The 21,579-nt window shown below is 44.4% G+C and overlaps 1 protein-coding gene across 2 annotated transcripts in view; it reads right to left on the bottom strand.

Moving 5' to 3' along the window:
• Positions 1–2,914: 2,914 nt before the first annotated feature.
• Positions 2,915–21,579, bottom strand: part of FREM1 (FRAS1 related extracellular matrix 1) — a 375,258-nt gene continuing 356,593 nt past the window's right edge. For both annotated transcript variants that reach the window (XM_073572160.1, XM_073572161.1), the window contains exons 36-37: positions 8,522–8,607; positions 2,915–4,498 (exon numbers count right to left, since the gene is read on the bottom strand). In XM_073572160.1, the coding sequence (XP_073428261.1) occupies positions 4,305–4,498; positions 8,522–8,607 (280 nt within the window). In that variant the 3' untranslated portion in view covers positions 2,915–4,304. The remainder of the gene's footprint in view (positions 4,499–8,521; positions 8,608–21,579) is intronic.

Below are 21,579 nucleotides of genomic sequence, written 5' to 3'. Positions count from 1 at the left end.
TGTCCCCCTCTCACACCCCAACAGCCCATCCTCTCACATGCACCCCTCAGTGCTCTGTCCCCCTTACCCCACAATACCCCATCCTCTCACATTCACCCCCTGTGCCCTTTCCCCCTGCCTCACAATACCCCCATCCTTTCACATTCACCCCCAGTGCTCTGTCCCCCTCCCCTACAATATCTCATCCTCTCACATTCACACCCAGTTCTCTGTCCCCTCCCCCACAATACCCTCATGCTCTCACATTCACCTTCAGTTCTCTGTCCTGCCTAAGCTGAATTAATTTAATAAATTCCATCCCCACTTACCATGAAGCTTGCAGGCAGTGGCTGAGGCAGAACCAGGAAGTTTCCAGTTTATGCACAAAGAGGGCACTAGGACCCAGTGTGGCTGAGACAACCAGAGACTGCAGGGCAGAAGCTACAGCTGGTGCTGGCCAGGAAGCAGCTCCTCTGGTGAGACAGCAGCACACTTCACACACAGACAGACTCTGCAACCTGCCACTGTGCAGTCTGTCAGACAAGGAAGCTGGGCATTGTGCTGCTCTCTCCCTGACACCTCAGATACTGGCCGAGTCTCCCAGTGGGCCCCTGTATGTGACTGGGCCTGGAGCAATGGCCCCCTATGCCCCCCCCAGTAGCTACGCTACTGCTCCCCATAGAATATAATGTAGCCCAAATAGAATATAATACAGCCCACCTCCCCATAGAATATAATGCAGCCCCATTAAAGAGTATGATGCAATCCTCTCTCATAGAATAATACAGCCCCCTCATAGAATATACTGTAATATAGCCCCCCACATAATGAAATACAGCCCACCTCCCCATAGAATATAATGTAGCCCCATAAAAGAGTATGATGCAATCCTCCCTTATAAAATCTAATACAGCCCTCCCCCATAGAATATAATGTCGCCCCCCGTAGAATATAATGTAGCTCCCCCCCGAAAATGGCCCCACAGACCAGTACTCAATCAATGATATATTTAAAAAAACCCCACAGATTTCTCAACTCTCCTTGTGCCCACCGCTGCTCCTGGCTCTGCTCCAATCTCAGCGACTGCAATGTGCCCAACACACAGCGGTACGTGAGGAAGTGATGACATTGTGCACCCGAAGTGTCAGAGGCAGAGGGGAATGATGGGAGAGGGAGCGTGAGCTGACGCTCTCTCCTCCATAATTGCTTTGAACTGAATATAACATCGGTATAGTTGAATGCGTCGGCGCTGGCGGGGGGAGTCGCCGCTGGCGGCAGGCGACTGGCTGGGGGCCCCTGAGGGAGCGGGGGCCCTAGGCAGCTGCCTAGTCCGCCTGCTGCTAACGCCAGCCCTGCCTGTACTACACACAACTCACATTATATATTAACACTTCAGATGCTGTACATTACCATAATACATTGCAAAAGACTCACATCACTGTTACATATAAAACCATACGACGGTATTGAAATAGTGCATCTGTTGTCTTCAGGGTAAGTCCACATCCCTACATATGACTGACTAGCAGATTCCTCTGCAATGCCTACCGATGCAATGATCTGTTGTCAGTGACCGTGTTAAATTTACTGTAGTTGTTGCTTGAGCTACTTGTATCTCTGACATGATGGACCAGATGTTTTGACAATTTCAACGAACAGAGACTCAGAGTTAACAGCCAGGTTCAGTTATACCTAGACTTTCTTTTCTTGGCCATTACCCTGGACCCCGATCCCATGGACAAGAACTGGCATAGTTTGCTAGGGGCATACTGTTATGTCCAGCCTCCAGGGTAATAACAGAGAAGGTATTCAGCATGATCAGTAGCTTTCTCACACCCATGTGGTTATCCAGCACAAGTGTGGAAAGCTTAACATTTATCAAAATGAATTAGGCGAAAATCGGCCATACCATCTGCCTGACTGGCCTTCAGCATTATTCTTGCTGCAGCAAGTGCTGATTGCCCATTCTCAACTAGGCATCTTCTTCATGCTCATGTTGTCATTTATAGTACTACTGTAGTACTGCTGCTTATAGAACTGCCGTTGCTGAGCCTAAACTGCCACACATCTCATTGCCTCCCCCGTTCTAATACTATGCCATGCAGCTACGGCCACTGCACAGCCACACAATCAATTTGTCTACCCTATCACCTTTTGGTTGCGGCTTTATATTCTTTTCTGATACTGGCATTTCCTGCTTTTCATATGGATGTTCAGCCATTCTGCTGTTGTTTAAAGCCAGTCAGTGAAATCCCAGTTAGGGTTTATCCCTTTGCCATTTCTGTTCCTTTACTCTTCCCTATCTTCTGTTTATTTTTTAAATTTAGGTGGTATATTCTCTAACTGTTCATAACTTTATTTTGCATTTAGTGGTTTATTTTACACCCTCTGGGATCTTTACTTTTTCAGTACACTTTCCCTTTTGTAGGTAATTTACACTCTGCTCTGCCCTCCGGTTCCTTAGGTGGAACGTGAAACGCTCAATGGCTTTCAGGCAGCATAGGTCCAAGTTGCCATTGTCTAAACTGTGGTTATGGCTATCTCAGCTCACACAGGCACCACTAGGGACTGCAGGGTTTGGAACTGTATTCTGTGTAGTAACCAGTAGAGTCAGTTAACTTTGCCTATTATCCCCAGTGAGTTGCTACATGAGCATAACTCATACGCTGGAGTCGTCGATAAAGACTGGGAGCCCAGGCAGAAACTCGCCACTGGTAAAAAGGTGCATAAAGCTCTGTTTGTAACATTACAAAACAACAACCCAATAGGCTTAAAAAAAATGTAAAATAAAAACCCTTTTAGTCACGCTGTAACACTACTAACAAGTTTCTTGTCCCTACCTTGTAAATATAACAAACATGAAAGCCATGCTCTGTGCAAAATATGTTTGTTTGTTTAACACAAAAGTTATCCTTTTTTCAAAAATTACCACACATCAAAATACAATCATTTTAATTTGCTAGGTACTCTTGGTTAATACTATTTTAAACTGAATTTTTACAAGACATAAATACACTGGCAGCACAAATATCAGGCAATTTGTATATTTTTAATGATTAATTGTTATTACAACTACAGTGCGGTAAGTCAATCTAAAAGGTTAATAAACCTGAATATTTAAAAAAGTAAAAGAGAGGTTTTGTCTCTCTTCGACGGATATCTATGTCAGCTCTGTCAAATTGACTTTTTCTTTTTTACTGGATGGCTTATCAAAAAATCATGGACAGGCAATATTTCTTATGGACACAATGGAAAGCCATAATAAATCATTATGATTATAAGAGATACATGTCCACAGCCCATAATTCTGATATAAAGACATCAGATGCATTCACTGTAAACTGTAAGATGATAATTACAGTCAAAATTTTCTGAATACATTTTTTCACCCTCAAAACAATCACGGACATCTCAAATTTTTTTATTTAACAGGGCAAAAAAGTGTCCTATTTTTACGGATTGTTCTGGAATTTCTGGATGGTTGGTAACCATGATCTATGAGAACATATTTATTGGACAACTATTAGTATGCAGAATTATTATGTAACTTAATAACAAATTGTAAATTTTTCCATCTCAAAGGTTTGTTTTCTTCTGTTACAATGGAAATAATAGCCAAACAACTTAAAATGTACAATACATTTCTGACATCTCACAAAAATATCACAGACGAATAACAAAAGAAGCACTCCCTTGAAGATTTTTTTTTAAATAAACCTGTGTATATGTGTATGTAATGTAATGTGAGTGTGTTAATCTACACACCTACCGTGGCCTTCTCCAGGGTCCAGCACCATTCTGGTTTTCTTCTCTGTGACATCACCGCTCTTCAACTATCCAGCCCATTTTATACTTTATGTGTGAGCTGGAAGTCTCTTTTACAATGAAACCTTATGGAATTTAACATCACATTTATATGAACCCATAAGGATCCCCAAGATCACCACTGCTTATCTAACATGATTTCTTGACTTATGTGGAGAAGCTGATCTTCACATATATAAAACCTGATTGACTTTCACTAACTAGTCCGTTGTACATTTGGAACTATGGTAATTCAAACCTTTAACTTGTTTCCTAGACAAAATGAAAAACACTCAGCATGTTGGCAGATAACACTGATCAAAATTCAGTCAACATTACTTAATACTGTTCTGATGTAACACTTCAATTACTATCAGTGTTTTCAAATATTGGATGGCTAGATGGATAGATAGATCATTTATATTTGTAGAAGATACAATTGTCAATCATATAAAGTCATTCAACATGAAAATAATAAATATATTTAGAAATGTACAACGCTTAGTAAAAAGTCAGATTTGTTACATATTCTTTGAGCATATATAATGATAGGTCTTTCGGCAGTTCTTGACCTGCCATTTTCCTCTCTTTTGTACTGAAACACAATTCCTCCCCTTTTTTGATGGATGAGGCGGACTTCTTTTCCAGTTGGTGTAGATTGCCTTTTCTCCTTTGCTCCATTCCCATTTACCAAGGGATACTCGATCATTGAGGCCTTTACATAGAAATAATTAGTTAATATGTTTCTCCTATATTATAAATAGCTCCTGTAATTATTGTTTCTCCATGGTAATGCAATATGTTCACAAAACATATCAACTTTCCAGGTATAATGTAAAATTACATATAATTTCATAATATACTCAGGGCAACTAATAGTAGTAGTTCCTTATTAAATATTTTCATGATCAGTGCTTTCTAATCTAGTGTTGAGAAAACAACAATACAGATTTATGGGTCTTCCCACCTTTTTGCTTTAATGACGAGTAGACAGACATTGACCTATGTACATGTAGTTTCTGTAGTCCCTTGCCAAGGACAAGCTAACCTGCAACCTGTAATTGACTGCTACAGTCATGTGAGATAATTGGTCATACTGGAAGGGAACCACAGAACTGTTAGCTTGGGCATAATGGGCTTTTTGGTAGGAACACAATACGGGCAAAAGTTTTTCATTTAGGGTACCGTTACACCTAGCGATGCATCAGCAATCCCGACTAGCGATATGACGCGTCAGGATCGCTGGTGCATCACTAGGTGGTCGCTAGTGAGCTGCCACACAGGCAGATCTCACCAGCGACATCGCTGGGGACGGGGATCGCTACTTACCTGTCAGACGAGGCGATCCTGCGTCCTCCCGCCCGGCTCCACGCGTCGCTCGTCGGCGCCACAGGAAGCCCCAGCAGGAAGCTGACGACGAGAAATGGTCCAGGAGCTTCTCGCGCGATCAGCGATAACCAGCAGGGGAGCCGGTCGGAGGTAAGTATCACATGCAGCGATATCGCTAGCAATATCGCTGCAACGTCACAAAATCGGTGACTTTACAGCGATATTGCTAGCGATATCGCAGTGTGTAACGGGGGCTTTAGTCCCATTGGCACAGCTTTATAAAATCCATCATCTAGCCATGCAGTCTTCCTTTGCTAACATTTGTGAAATATTGTTTCATTCTAAGAAGCTCATGGAATTGAACTTTGATGCTGTAATCGATTACCACCATTAGAACAAATCAGTTCTTGGAATTTAGAAGGTAAGAAATATAATCTGTGAGTGGTATTTTTAAAAAGTGGAAGCATTTAAGAACTACAACTCAGCTATAAGGTGGTAGACCACAAAGTTACAGAGCAGGGTCACCAAATGCTGAGGAGCACAGTGCATACAAGTTGCTAATTCTCTACTGTCTCAATAACTGGAGAGTTCCAAACCTCCAGTAGTGTTCACTTTAGCTTTAAAATTGTACACCATGACCTTCATGGCATGGATTTTTCATGATTGAATCATGTTTTTCTATCTGCAAATCTAATGGACAAGTCTGAGTTTGGTGAATGACAGGACAACCTTAACTGCCTGACTGAATTGTGCCAACTGTAAAGTTTGGAGGAGAAATGATAATGTTTTTAGGGATTGGTCTAGACCTCTTAGTTCCAGTGAAGGGAAATGTAAGTCTTTAGCATACTAAGAAATTTTTCAAAATTGTATGCTCAAACTTAGGTGGAACAGTTTGGGGGAAGGCCCTTTTCCAGCATGACTGCCCAAGTGGACAAAGAAGGTTCATAAAGGCATGGTTGAGTGAAGAAATGGTGTGGAAGAAATTGTCTGGTTCCGAACAAAGCCATGACTTGAACTCCATTGAACATCTTTGGGATGTAATAGGAAGGAGATTGAGAATTAGACATTGGTGTCTGGCTTCACAAATCCTGTGCTGGATAAACTGGCAAAAGTCCTACACTCCATAATCTTGTAGAAGTCTTTCCCAGAAGATTGGAAGCTGTCATAAAATTTCCTGTAGTTGTAATGTATGAGTGTCCCAGTACTTTTGTATATAGTATACAGCTCTGGCAAAAATTAAGAGACGATTTCAAAATTTTCAGTTTGTCTGATTTTTTCCACCTGGACCCGTTGAAGCACTTGCTGCTCAAAACAGCCGTCGTCCACCTGCACGCTCCCTGCATGCCTCTCTAACCCTCAAATCCTATACAAAGTCTCTTGTTCACTTGGATGAAATAAAAAGGACTTTGGAATGTTTAATCCATCTGTTGAGTGCCACATTATTCTTCTTTACACATAAGAACAGACTTATATATCTTTTGGCTGAGCACCCCATATTGGATATGAATGCTGTTCATTCAGTGCATAAGGACTGCTCATCAGAGTAATGGTGAATGAACAAATCCTCTAGTGCAGTCACTTTGTTCTTGATTTTGGAGATTACAACAATATTAATGTTTTAACTCAGGAAGAGTTCAGAAATCAATATTTTGTGGAATAACCATGATTTTATTCACAGCTTTCATGCATCTTGGCATGCTTTCCACCAGTCTTTCACACTGATTTTGGGTGACCTTATGCCACTCCTGGTGCAAAAATTTAAGTAGTTCTTTGATGGCTAGTGACTATCCATCTTCCTCTTGTTTACATTCCAGAGGTTTTCAGTGGGGTTCAGGTCTGGAGATTGGGCTGGCCCTGACAGGGATTTGATGTGGTGGTCCTTCAAACACACATTGATTGACCTAGTTGTGTGGCATGGCGCATTGTCCTGCTGGAAAAAACAGTCCACAGAGTTTGGGAACATTGCCTGAGCAGAAGGAATCAACTGCTTTTCCAGGATAACCTTGTATGTGGCTTGATTCATATGTCCTTCGCAAAGATTAACCTGCCCAATTCCAGGCTTCCTGAAGCATCACCAGATCATCACTGATCCTACACCAAATTTCACAGTGGGTGCAAGACACTGTGCCTTGTATGCCTTTCCAGGTCTCTGTCTAACCATTAGACTCATCAGAGAAGATTACCTTACTTCAGTCCTCTATGGTCCAATCCTTATGGTCTATGGCAAACTTCAGCCTGGCTCTCCTTTGCTTCTCATTGATGAAAGGCTTTTTTCTAGTATTACATGACTTGAGCTCTGCTCTAGGAGCCTGTTACGAACTGTTCTTGCCATTCACTTCACCTTAGCTGCCATTTGCCATTCCTTTTGTAAGTCACTTGATGTCATCCTGCGGTTGCTGAGTGACATTTGAATAAGATGACAGTCATCCCGGTTAGTGGAGAGTCATTTTCACCCTCTGCAGGTCTGTAGCTTTGTTGTCTCCAATATCTGCTGCTTGACCTTGTTGTAATGGACTGCCGTCTTACAAATTTTAAGGATGGAGGCAACATGACGCTCACTGTATCCCTCTGCTAGTAAAGCCAGAATTAAGCCCTTCTTTTCCTCACTCAAGACTTTTATTTTCAACTCCTTTGGCATGGTTAAAAGTTATTTTTTCATTCCTATTACTTATGGGATATTACTAACACTAGTTTTGCCATCCAGCTTGTCCTATTGCAAGAGAATTGTGAATACCACAGCAAGGTTTTTTTTATACTTTCCTTCGTTAAATAAGATTTGGTTCAGGTGATCGCCTAATCAGAAGCACATTAAGTAGAATGAGTTGTACTCTGGTTGGAATTCAACTGACACTGGAATGGAATGGCTGTCAGACATGTAGAGAAACTGATTTTATAAAACTGTGCAGTGGTCTCTTATTTTTTGCCAGAGCTGTATATATGCTTGTGCATTCTCTAAATTAATTTTCATATCTCTTCCTGGAATGAGCTTAAATTATTGTGAATAAGAATTGTGACAACTGCTCTTACCATATTAATCACAGTTCCATTAAAGTAAATGGAACTCCAGCTAATGTACCTAAGCTAGATCTGTATGGTCCAGCTAAATGAAACTCCAAACAAGGGCAGATTTTTAAACCAATCATGTGCTTTTAGAGCTCATTTTTTATCTATTTGACCTCATCAGTTATATTTTTGCATTGATTCATTTATGATGGAATTAAAAGTTAACAAGTGCATCCTCCAGATAGATGAAGGGTAGGGCCCAAGACACGTGAGTTAACAACTAAAAAGAGGTACCAACATGAACCTCTGTTTTTTTCAGATAGAGTGGATGATAGTATAATGAAAATATTACAAGACAAATGACAATAAATAAATAGTTCAATTACATTCATAGTCAAATTCTCACCTATCCAAAAGGATTTCCTCCCACTAAAGTTCCACAGCCAGTCCATTTGTTCTTTGCTGTAAATGTCTACAAGCCTACTGCTGTATCTGTATTAACACAAAATAAATGTAGGATTAACTTGGTAGGTAGGGCTTCAGCAGACCTCTGTTTTAATGCTTCTATTTGGTTATAATAAGGATATATTACAATGTGGGTAAAATGTTTTCTAAGAGAAAAAAATAAACGTATTAATGCACATCATCATAGGTTCAGGAGGGATTAGCTTTAATAAGAAGGTAAATTCTAGATTGGACAGTGATGAGTCAGATGTCATATATGTACATATTTCTAAATTATTTTATATTATGCAGCACAAGAGGTTAGTGCATAAGGTAAGAGTGCTTGCGCTCAGAAAATATTTGTGTACAAGTGTAAGTATCTGGCTCAGTGCAAGAAAACCTCTCGCACATTCTCAGATTATGTCACCAATCGTGGTAGCTATGGGGTCACCTTGTGAAACATCTATTTTTGCAGATGATACAAAACTAGATAAGATAGTAATACAAAGGAGGACGGCATTATGTTCAAATGTATGCTGATAAGCTAGAGGCTTCTGCCTGATAAATGTAAGCTGATGGGGATGAGAAGGAAAAAATCAGTGCCTAGATGACTTACTAACTGGTAAAACACTGAAGAAAACTAACATGGAAAATTACTTAGGTACAGTACTCTAACAATAAATCTTACAATAGCAGCATGTATCAGAAATAGGGTGCAACAAAAGAGTTATACATGTGACGTCTTGAACATTATATTACCACTAGTGTTGAGCATTCCGATACCGCAAGTATCGGGTATCGGCCGATACTTGCTGTATCGGAATTCCGATACCGACTTCCGATATTTTTTCAATATCGGAAGTCGGCATCGGAATCGGAAGTTCAAAGTTGATTGACAGCCTGACGTCGTCATGATGCGCGGTGTGTGCGCATCATGATGCGCCGTCATTTCGGGCCTTCCGGGGGTCTCTGCCGGCCTGCCGGGGGGCTGTGCCGGCCTGCCGGGGGGCTGTGCCGGCCTGCCGGGGGGCTGTGTGGACTGCCCGGGGTCCGTACCGGCCTGCCGGGGGGCTGTGCCGGCCTGCCGGTGGTCTGTGCACCCTGTGGGGGTCTGTACCGGCCTGCCGGGGGGCTGTGCCGGCCTGCCGGGGGGCTGTGCTGATGTCCGGGGGTCTGTGCAAGCATCGTCCGATGGGATGTAGCATGCATGTAGTATATATGTAGTATGTATGTAGCATGTAGTATGTATGTAGCATGCATGTAGTATGTATGTAGTATGTATGTAGTATGTATGTAGTATATATGTAGTATGTATGTAGCATGTAGTATGTATGTAGCATGCATGTAGTATATATGTAGTATGTATGTAGTATGTATGTAGTATGTATGTAGTATATATGTGTTATGTATGTAGTATGTATGTAGTATGTATGTAGTATATATGTGGTATGTATGTAGTATGTATGTAGTATGTATGTAGCATGTAGTATGTATGTAGCATGCATGTAGTATGTATGTAGTATTTTTTTTTTTTTTTTTTTTTTAACATTTAACACATTAGCCGGATGATGGGACTACTACTGTCCCATCATTGGCTAATGTGTCAATCACTGTCATGGTAGCAGGCATCGCCAGAAATTCCCACACAGCAATGGCATAAAGTGAGACTAGGGACTTTTTTTTTTTAAGTGGCGGAGGAATACAGTGCGGAAGGATACCTACCTTCCGTCATTGGATTCCTGCAGCCCGTAGAGAACGGCAGCAACAGCTGATGCTGCAGTTCTCTACCCAAGATCGTCGTGGGACACACTCGTGGACTGCTTCGGATCGTGGGTGAGTATTTTTGTGGTTTGTTATGTTAATATTTATTCCGTAAAAGACAATGGCTTCGGGGAACAATGTGACAAGTATTGGTAAGTATGTTACTCTATGTTATATGTACTGTATGTCTATGTATGTATTGTATGAATGTATTGTATGTAGTATGTATGTAGTATATATGTGGTATGTATGTAGCATGTAGTATGTATGTAGTATGTATGTAGCATGCATGTAGCATGCAGTATGTATGTAGCATGCATGTAGTATATATGTAGTATGTATGTAGCATGTAGTATGTATGTAGCATGCATGTAGTATATATGTAGTATGTATGTAGCATGTAGTATGTATGTAGTATGTATGTGGTATGTATGTAGCATGTAGCATGCATGTAGTATGTATGTAGTATATATGTGGTATGTATGTAGCATGTAGTATGTATGTAGCATGCAGTATGTATGTAGCATGCAGTATGTATGTAGCATGCATGTAGTATATATGTAGTATGTATGTAGCATATATGTAGTATGTATGTAGCATGTAGTATGTATGTAGCATGCAGTATGTATGTAGCATGCATGTAGTATATATGTAGTATGTATGTAGCATATATGTAGTATGTATGTAGTATGTATGTAGCATGCATGTAGTATATATGTAGTATGTATGTAGCATATATGTAGTATGTATGTAGCATGTAGTATATATGTAGTATGCATGTTGCATGCATGTAGTATATATGTAGTATGTATGTTGCATGTAGTATATATGTAGTATGTATGTTGCATGTAGTATATATGTAGTATGAATGTAGCATGTATGTAGTATGTAGTATGAATGTAGCATGTATGTAGTATGCATGTTGTATGTATGTAGCATGTAATTTTTTTTATTTTTTTTTACATTCAACACATTAGCCGGATGATGGGACTACTACTGTCCCATCATTGGCTAATGTGTCAATCACTGTCATGGTAGCAGGCATCTCCCGATGGGACTTGTAGTCCCATCGGACGATGCCTGCACAGACCCCCGAAGCCTGCACAGCCCCCCGGCAGGCCGGCACAGCCCCCCGGAGCCTGCACAGCCCCCCGGCAGGCCGGCACAGCCCCCCGGCAGGCCGGCACAGACCACCGGAGCCTGCACAGACCCCCTGGCAGGCCGGCACAGCCCCCCGAAAGGCCCGTACAGACCCCAGAGAGGCTGTACAAGGGAAAAACAGGATTTTTCTTATTCCGATACCGGAAGTCCCATAGACTTGAATGGGACTTCCGGTATCGGAATCGGCGATACCGATACTTTTTTTTAAGATCGGCCGATCCATTCCAATCCGATACTTTGAAGTATCGGACGGTATCGCTCAACTCTAATTACCACTTCACAAATCACAAATCATGAAATACTGTGCAAATTAATCAATATTTTCTCATTTTCAATCAATGCATACTTAGATTAGGCAACTGATTGATCCAATTCACACAGAATGTTGCGGATATTTGCATACAATGTTTTTTTTAAAACACTGCCTGAAAAAAATTATAACTAAACACCCAAAAGAATTTATATTTGCATTTGTATGTAAAAACAACTTGCTGTTCATATGTTCAGTCTTTCCAGTGTATTTTACTCACATTAGGTGTCCAGATACGTAAAGCGGTTATCCCCTTCCCAACATTTGAGGTATACATGGATCATGGAAGGGAAGGACATCCCGTCCAATGAAGTATACACTGTATATATGCGTCATGTCATTCATGTGATCACCGTGACTAAACGCACAGAGATTGCATGAAGTTGCCTGCTGTTTCTGACAGGACTTGTAGCCAGGGAAGTTGCAATGCCCCCCGCAACTACTATCACTGTGATTGGCTGTTCAATTTGAAACATCCAATCACAGCGTTTTCACTGTTTCAGGAAATGAAATTGCCTGAAATACTGATGTCCAGCCTATAATCATTGCTATAAGAGCACCAATCATAGGCCGGAGCCTAGCAATGACTGGGTTACCAGGACAGCTCTGATTGGTGTGATCGGACGATGACACCAATCAAACTGCATGGATGCAATCTGACCCCACAATGACCCTGTAGTTCCTCATTCTAGCTGCGGACATGTACAGGGAGGTTACTTTGCTGTTATGTTGCTCTGTGATGGGTCTTATAGTGCCTCATACTTTTTCAAGTCAGTGCCATCACTGCTGCTGGTGATCTGTTCCTAATCCTTAGCTTTTTCCTAATCCAACCCAATCCCCTTCTTCCACCTTTCCCCACCTTTTTCCCCACTCTCCCTAATCCCCTTCCGACACCCCGCTTCTGCCGACCAGCTCTGATCTGTACTTGATCACTGATCAGTATTTGATCGCTGTATTTTTGTCATATGCTTTCCTTGCCTCCAACACTGTTAGTGAGAAAGAGGATTCCGCCGTCATTTATTTTTGTGATTCCAACTTCTCTTCTGCAAGTGATACTGAACTGCCACGCAGATGCCCCAGGACACACAGTGAACCTAACACCTACCGTTACTGACCCTCTATTGACCTCACCTCCTGAAAATTATCGGCCACAGATTCCTGATTTTATGGCACAATCAGGAATCCAATTTGACACTACTGGACTCACAGAAATTGACTTTTTAAAAGTCTTTTTAATGTGAAGATTTCGTAAATCATATGGTGTCCCAGAAAAATTTGTATGCCCAGCAAATTTTATCCCAAAGATTCCACTTCATCAATTGGACCCCTGTATACGGCAAAAAAAGGATGAAGTTTTGGGGCCTTGTTCTTCACATGGAGATAGTGAAGAAGCCAGAAATTCGGCAATATTGGAGGGAATGTAAATGCTTTGTATAACACTTTACTGTTCTGCATGGCTATGCCCTGGACACAATTTAAGGCCATCCACAAATTTTTGCATTACAGTGATAATGCACAATGTCCTCCCCGAGATGACCCCAACTATGGATGACTTTTCAAAGTTCGGCTGGTCAATGATCACTTCAGTAACAAGTTTGCTGAGGTACATGTTTCATTCCCCAAAGGGACATCTGCATGGATGAGTCCCTAATATAGTTCAAGGGAAGGCTCAAATTCCAGCAATACCTGCCCAGTAAGAGGCCCAGGTATGAAATTAAGCTCTACAAACTGTGAGAGTACCTTAGGGTACACCGAAAAGTTTAAGGTTTATGAAGGTAAGGACACCCATATTTAACCCCATTAATGCCTCTCTGTCCTGGGAGTGAGTGGGAAAATTGTGTGGGATATGGTGAACCCACTGCTGGGTCAAGGTTATCAACTCTGTATAGATAACTTTTATTCCAGCATCCCACTCTTCAAGTCCCTCTCTGTGCGATCTGTCGCAGCATGCTAATTGGACAGGACAAGAGGGATATCATTTTCTTGACCACCATACAGGGTGATGACAGCACCCCCATCGCTGTTGTCATGGTCTGCTGGTTATATTCTGTTTGGAGTGTTTAGGGTTAATCCAGACAGCCTCCTTTTGGCTTCTCTGAGGATTTTTACAGTCTCCTTGTGGGGCCATGCTTTGTCGGTTATACTTTTGCCCTTAGCTGAGTGTGTTGACCCCTGTGTGCCTGTGCTTTGTGCCTGTGTTATAGCTTGCCTGTGTGGTTCTGACCCGGTTGTGTCCCCATTGTGATTATTGCCTGCTGCTTCTGTACTGTTAATCTGCTTCTCCGGTTTTCAGACTCCTGCTGCGTCCTTGACTATTCTTTGGCCTGATCCTTGCCTACTGTGTTCGCCCTGTTCGTGTTATTGACCTCGGCTCATCTGGATTACGTGTTTTACTGGTGCCCCGTAACTTCCCTAGTGTCTGGTGGTACCCCTTTCCCCCCTCATTAGCCCCAGAGTCTCTGTAGCAACACTCCGACAGCTCCTACAGTAGCATGGTAGGCCCCGCCTCCTCCCCTCTTACCCATGGTCACATGCCGCAGATCCTGTCTGCACACTTACTACCAGATGCTCTGCTTACCCTAGCTTGCTGTCACCTCGCCCAGCTCCCGGCCGCTGCTGCCAAGGGCCGTCAGAGATTCTTGGCTGTCTGTCAGGACTACTGCAACCGCCGGAGAGTGCCCACCGGACAGTTTAGTCTGACATCATAACTGACCCATTGCATTTTTTTGCTTTCCTTCCCTGGGGGAGGGGGGGAGAGTTATGGACCCTATGCAGGCATTGTCTGAGCAGGTTAGACACCTGACTCAGATGTTTCAAAAGTTAAACGTGGAGCATCGCACCATGGCTCATGCCCAGCAGCAATTAGCTGATACGGTGCAAGAGGCAGTTTCTGCTGGTAAACTGGGAGCGGGGGGTCAGAATGTTGCTTTGGTGTCCCCTGAAACCCCAGTTAAACTGCCCGATACATTTTCAGGGGACAAGAAAGAGTTTAGAGCCTTCAAAGAGGGGTGCAAACTTTTTTTTTCTTGAGGCCCTGTTCTTCAGGGGATGAGTATCAGAGGGTGGGGGTCGTCATATCCCTATGTAGGAGGCTCCTCAAGCTTGGGCTTTTTCCCTTCCTTCTTCGGCCCCTGAGAGATTGACAGTGGATGCGTTCTTTGAAGCTCTGGGGCATATTTATGATGAATCAGACAGAGTGCGCCTGACAGAGGACATGGTAATGAATGTGTGCCAGGGGAAGCACTCGGCCGAGTGTTTCTGCTTGGAATTCCAATGTTGGGCTGCGGAGGTCTCCTGGGATGATGCTGCCCTGCGGGGTTTGTTCTAGAGAGACTTGTCCGAATGCCTTAAGAATGCTCTGGCTCTTCACCCTTTGCCTGACACTTTGGAGGACGCTATGACCCAAGCTGTATGCATGGATCGCAGGTTACGGGCAAGGGGGGGTAATGCAATATGAGACCCCACTATTCTCCATTAATAAAGGAACTGGTACTGCTTCGGAACCAATGGAGTTTGGCGTCACTACACTCAAAGGAAAAGAAAGTAGACACCTCCATGAGAAGCAACTATGTCTCTTTTGTGGGGAACCTGGACACTGGAAGAGGGATTGTCCTTTCTGTCCGTCATCCTCCAAGGTGATGGGAAATGACTAGGTCTGGGAGTTGGTCGAGGAGGCTGCCCAGACCTTCAGATACATTTCTCCTCATGTTCTAAAATGTTGCTAAAAATTGAACTGCTGGTGGACAATTGTCATTTTTCTTCTACAGCTTTGGTGGACAGTGGTTCATCCATCAACCCGATCAGCTCCCATGTCATTTCCCAATGCAAGATAGGGATAGTCAGGCTCAAGACCCCACTCAAAATCGTGGCCAATGACTCGACCCCCTCACCTGAGCTGGGATTCTTTATGTTTCTGAAAATTTTTCTTTACAAATTGGTTCTTCTCACGAGGAGGAGTTAAAATGTTTCATTTTGGAAAATCTGCCCTCAGGGCTAGTACTGGGGATGCCGTGGCTGCAAGACCATAACCCGGTCATTAACTGGGAGATGCGTGAGATTGTCAAGTGGGGATCTAAGTGTGTCAATTCCTGCTATAAATCTGTTTTCTGTGTGGAACCTGCAAAATCTGTTTCTGTGATGTCTGTTAGTCTGGAAGGGTATTCCAGAGTACGTATAAGATTTTGAGGAAGTGTTTTCTAAAAGTGAGGCCGAGGCTTTACCACCGCATAGACCCTTTGACTGTGCTATCGATTTAGTTCCCGGGGCTAAACTGCCTAAACGCATTTGTTTGATTTATCAGGCCCATAGTGGTTAGTAGAGTTGAGCGACTTTTGGTTTTTTAGGGTCAAGTTTCGTTTCGTGAAACCCGACTTTTCCAAAAGTCGGGTCGAGCAAGATCGGCCGATTATAGGGAAAAGTCGGGGTCGTCCCGAAACACGAAACCCAATGTAAGTCAATGGGGAATAAAAGTCGGCAGTGAGAGGAGGACAGGAAACACACCTACAGTGCCCATTTGAATGCCAAAAGCATCAATTCTTCTTACTTAAGCTTGTCAACCTTAATTAACTTCATAATACAAGTTACGCACTGAAAAATGGGGGTTATTTGGCTAAAGTTGTGGGGGGGTAGGGCTGGCTCCAGGTTTTCATGTGCCCTGGGCGAAAGAGCGCCCCTTTAACACATACCACAACTCATCATGCTCCGATACGGCACAGAAATAGCGGTATAGTACAATGAAAAATACTTCACTTTTTACATCTCATGACGAGGCCCATCTATTTCTCCATACAGAATCATTGGTCCCATATAATTATTATTATTATTATTTATTGTTATAGCGCCATTTATTCCATGGCGCTTTACATGTGAGGGGGGTATACATAAAAACAAGTACAATAGTCTTAAACAATACAAGTCATAACTGGTACAGGAGGAGAGAGGACCCTGCCCGCGAGGGCTCACAATCTTCAAGGGATGGGTGATAATACAGTAGGCGAGGGTAGAGCTGGTCGTGCAGCGGTTTGGTCGATCGGTGGTTACTGCAGGTTATAGGCTTGTCGGAAGAGGTGGGTCTTCAGGCTCTTTTTGAAGGTTTCGATGGTAGGTGAGAGTCTGATATGTTGTGGTAGAGAGTTCCAGAGTAGGGGAGATGCGCGAGAGAAATCTTGTATGCGATTGTGGGAAGAGGAGATAAGAGGGGAGTAGAGAAGGAGATCTTGTGAGGATCGGAGGTTGCGTGCAGGAAAGTACCGGGAGACGAGGTCACAGATGTATGGAGGAGACAAGTTGTGGATGGCTTTGTATGTCATGGTTAGGGTTTTGTAATGGAGTCTCTGGGCAATTGGGAGCCAGTGAAGGGATTGACAGAGGGGAGAAGCTGGGGAATAGCGGGGGGACAGGTGGATTAGTCGGGCAGCAGAGTTTAGAATAGATTGGAGGGGTGCGAGAGTGTTTGAGGGGAGGCCGCAGAGCATGAGGTTGCAGTAGTCAAGGCGAGAGATGATGAGGGCATGGACTAGGGTTTTTGCAGATTCTTGGGTGAGGAATGAACGGATGCGTGAAATATTTTTGAGTTGAAGTCGGCAGGAAGTGGAAAGGGTTTGGATATGTGGTTTGAAGGAGAGATCAGCATCAAGGATTACTCCGATTACTCCATATAATGTTTGAAACAGTATATGATGAGCTCCACATAATGCTACAGTATATGTTGGTCCCCATGGATGAAGCGCCACTGTCTTATGGGCCCAAATAATGCTCCAAACATAATGGGCCCCATTTCTAATGCTCTAGTGTATAATGGGCCCTGTAAATGCTGCTCCAGTGACTGATGTCCACCTTTGGAATGTTCCAGTGTATGGTGGGCCCCATCTATCATTCTCCAGAGTATAGTGCTCCCCAAAAATTGCTGTCCCAACATTGAAAACAATCAAATAAGTCTCCTCGCTAGGGAATCCCTGTACTTGTCTGGACTCCTCGTCGTCCCCATCTTCCATCTCACTGCACAGTATTTCAACTTTGCAAGTGCTGTGATCCTGAGCAAGCAGGGGGGGGCCCACTCGTTGGCGACGGCACTGGCACAGGGCCCCTGATAGTACGGTGGTGTGTCTGATGGCGGGTGGGCCGAACCTGCACTTTCATCTGCAGCTTCCTCTTTGTCACCGTGTAAGATGGAACTGTATATGGGAAGGGTAACCTGAGTTTCATCAGGGTCAGATTCAGGCCGTGTAGCGTGCGAGGGGAATGTAGTGGTCTGGGTCAATGTACCAGCAGATTCATCGAGCAATGGCTGGGCATCAGTGCACTTGTGTCGCCCCCAGGAGTACGGTCGCCACAGTGGCATTACCTTCCTCCTAGGGAGTGTGATGTCATGCTTGGGAGCAACGAAGGATCTCTCTAGCAGGTTAACTGATTGGGCGGCGTTATTCCCACGAGTCATGACCCTCCAAACAGCGTTCATGAAGGCAAAGTGTTTGTTTTACGTGGGCAGTATGGTTGCAAAGCTGAACCTTAAAGGAATGTCCAGAAGGGCACCACCAGGAGTGGAGCCTTCGGTTAAATTCGACTCCACCTGGGAAACCTCAACCATGCCAGCTGCAGAAAAGATGCACACATTGCAAGCTTAATTCCGTTAACGAACGAGACTCCGTCATGCCCCGCGGTCCGAGTCCGGCTTACTAGAGGGACACGTGAGGCTCTGGCACATGAGATTGGCCAATAACTGGTGTGTCATGCCCTTACATGTCCGTGGCTGCATGTGCGCTACACTGAAAAGGCCAGCGTTTGTCGCTTACAGGTGCAGATAACCCGCTGAACAACGTTAGTGATGGGGATCACTGATTACAATTATTACCCGCGAACGATGATTTCCCAGTAAGTGCAGGTCAACCGCAGTTCCGGAATTAGGCCTAACCGTCATTCCTGAAAAAATGAAAAACTTACGTGTGCAAACCACAGGTGCTGTAGCTTGCTTAACAGCTCGCCAGCCGTTCTCACGCCCAGTATGGATTAAACGTGATTGCACAAAGTTGAGAAAGGGTACCGTATCCCCGGATAACATGTATGGATAGCGTACACATTCAAAATATATGTCAATACATCAGGAGGCAGGCTCAGATGGTGTTAGGCCCAGTATGGCTTGCACGTGATTGCACAAAGGTGAGAAAGGGTACCGTATCCCCGGATAACATGTATGGATAGCGTACACATTCAAAATATATGTCTATACATCAGGAGGCAGGCTCAGACGGTGTTAGGCCCAGTATGGCTTGCACGTGATTGCACAAAGGTGAGAAAGGGTACCGTATCCCCGGATAACATGTATGGATAGCGTACACATTCAAAATATATGTCAATACATCAGGAGGCAGGCTCAGACGGTGTTAGGCCCAGTATGGCTTGCACGTGATTGCACAAAGGTGAGAAAGGGTACTGTATCCCCGGATAACATGTATGGATAGCGTACACATTCAAAATATATGTCTATACATCAGGAGGCAGGCTCAGATGGTGTTAGGCCCAGTATGGATTGCACGTGATTGCACAAAGGTGAGAAAGGGTACCGTATCCCCGGATAACATGTATGGATAGCGTACACATTCAAAATATATGTCTATACATCAGGAGGCAGGCTCAGACGGTGTTAGGCCCAGTATGGATTGCACGTGATTGCACAAAGGTGAGAAAGGGTACCGTATCCCCGGATAACATGTATGGATAGCGTACACATTCAAAATATATGTCTATACATCAGGAGGCAGGCTCAGACGGTGTCAGGCACAGTATGGATTTGACGGCCCAGACTACACAGCGGAGGAGCAGGGAGAGGTAAAGATTGCAAATGCTGGGGCCCTGCCCAAGCAAGGGGGGCCCACTCGTGGGCGTCGGTACTGGCACTGGGCCCCTCATAGTACGGCGGTGTGTCTGACGGCGGGTGTGCACCACCACCGTCAGAGACACTTGATTGCACTATGAGGGATCCTGTGCCAGTGCCCGTGCCCAAGAGTCGGCCTACCCACCTGTCCAGGGCAACGGCACTCGCCCGGTGTCGTCCGCTAGGTGGTGACCCCGGCCATGGGGGGGGGAGGCAGCACAGTTAGGGAGTTTTAGAAAGTGGCATATGTTGATGTTGGATATTCAGCTGATGCAAAAGGCGAAATAGGTCAAGTCCCAGGAAGAGGTGGACCAAAGCAAGCCATTTTTCTGTCACCCTATGTGTCATCAGGGGAAGGTGGGACAAAATCCTTGGAAACCCATGCATGGTTCATTTTAATGAAGGTTAGATCATCCACATTTTGGGTTGACAGACGGGTCCTTTTTTCTGTCAGGATTGATCCAGCTGCACTGAAGACTCTTTCCGATAGCACACTTGCAGCTGGGCAAGCGAGCTCCTGTAAGGCATATTGGGCCAATTCAGGCCAGGTGTCCAGTTTAGCGGCCCAATAGTCAAAGGGGAATGACCTGTGTGGGAGAACATCGATATGGGAGGAAAAGTAGTTTGTAACCATAGTTGACAACTGCTGTCTCCTGTCACTTTCCATCGATGCAGTATTACCAGTTGTGTGAGCGGTACTTGAAAAATCAGTCCACAACATTGTCATGAAACCCCTGTCTCCAACGCCACTTCTGCTGTGTGCACCATGAACACCTCTGCCAAGCTGCCCCCGGCCCGTACGGCTCGTGTGAGAACCATCACCGCTGCTGTGTGCTGGGAATGCCTCAAGCAACCGATTTACCAGAGTTGCTTGTTTATTAGCCAATATTAGGTCAAGGTTCTCCTGTGGCATGATGTTTTGTAATTTGCCTTTATAGCGTGGATCCAGGATGCTGGCCAACCAGTAGTCGTCATCGTTCATCATTTTGGCAATGCGGGGGTCCCTTTTTAGGATCTGCAAGGCATAATCTGACATGTGGGCCAATGTTCCCGGTGTCAATGATGCACTGCGAGTGCTGGTTGGAGGAGCACTTTCTGGCAAATCCACATCCCTCCAGTCACGCACAAACCCTGTACCAGACCTTGCCACGCCAACATTTTCACTTGCCCCACGAGATGCATCCTCCTCCCCTAAGTAATCATCCCCATCATCATCCTCCTCCTCCTTTTCTTCCTCCACCTCGTCCAGGAGAGGTCCCTGAGCAGACAATGGCTGAATGTCATCAAGGATTCCCTCCTCCTCTTCCTCCTCATCAACATTGGCTGCAGACGCCTGCTCCTTAAGGTGCGTCAAAGTTTGCATGAGCAGACGCATAAGTGGGATGCTCATGCTTAGGATGGCGTCGTCTGCGCTTACCAGCCGTGTGCATTCCTCAAAATACTGAAGGACTTTACAAAGGTCTTTCAGCTTCGACCACTGCACACCTGTCAACTCCAGGTCTGCTCTCAAAGTGCCTGGCCGTGTATCCTCCCACAAATGCATTATGGCCTGCCTCTGCTCGCACAGCCGCTCCACCATGTGCAGGGTGGAGTTCCACCTTGTTGCAATGTCGATAATGAGGCGGTGGTTGGGAAGGTGGAGCAATCGCTGCAGCTTCTGCATACGAACGGAGTGTACAGGCGACCGGCGGATGTGCGCACACAGTCTTCGCACCTTCTGGAGCAGGGCTGTTAACTCCGGATAATTTTTGAGGAAGCACTGCACCACCAGGTTCAAGGTGTGAGCCAAGCAAGGTATGTGGCTGAGTTTTGAAAGGGCTATGGCTGCCACAAAATTAAGGCCGTTATCACTAACTACCTTGCCTGCCTCAAGATGTACACTGCCCAGCCATGACTCAGTTGGTCGCTTCAAGTACTC

The sequence above is a fragment of the Dendrobates tinctorius genome, unplaced genomic scaffold (genome assembly GCF_039654945.1).
Source record: "Dendrobates tinctorius isolate UK_male_01 unplaced genomic scaffold, ASM3965494v1 ptg000031l, whole genome shotgun sequence".
In the NCBI taxonomy this organism is placed as follows: Eukaryota; Metazoa; Chordata; class Amphibia; order Anura; family Dendrobatidae; genus Dendrobates; species Dendrobates tinctorius.
This window is presented reverse-complemented; position numbering and strand designations above follow the sequence as displayed.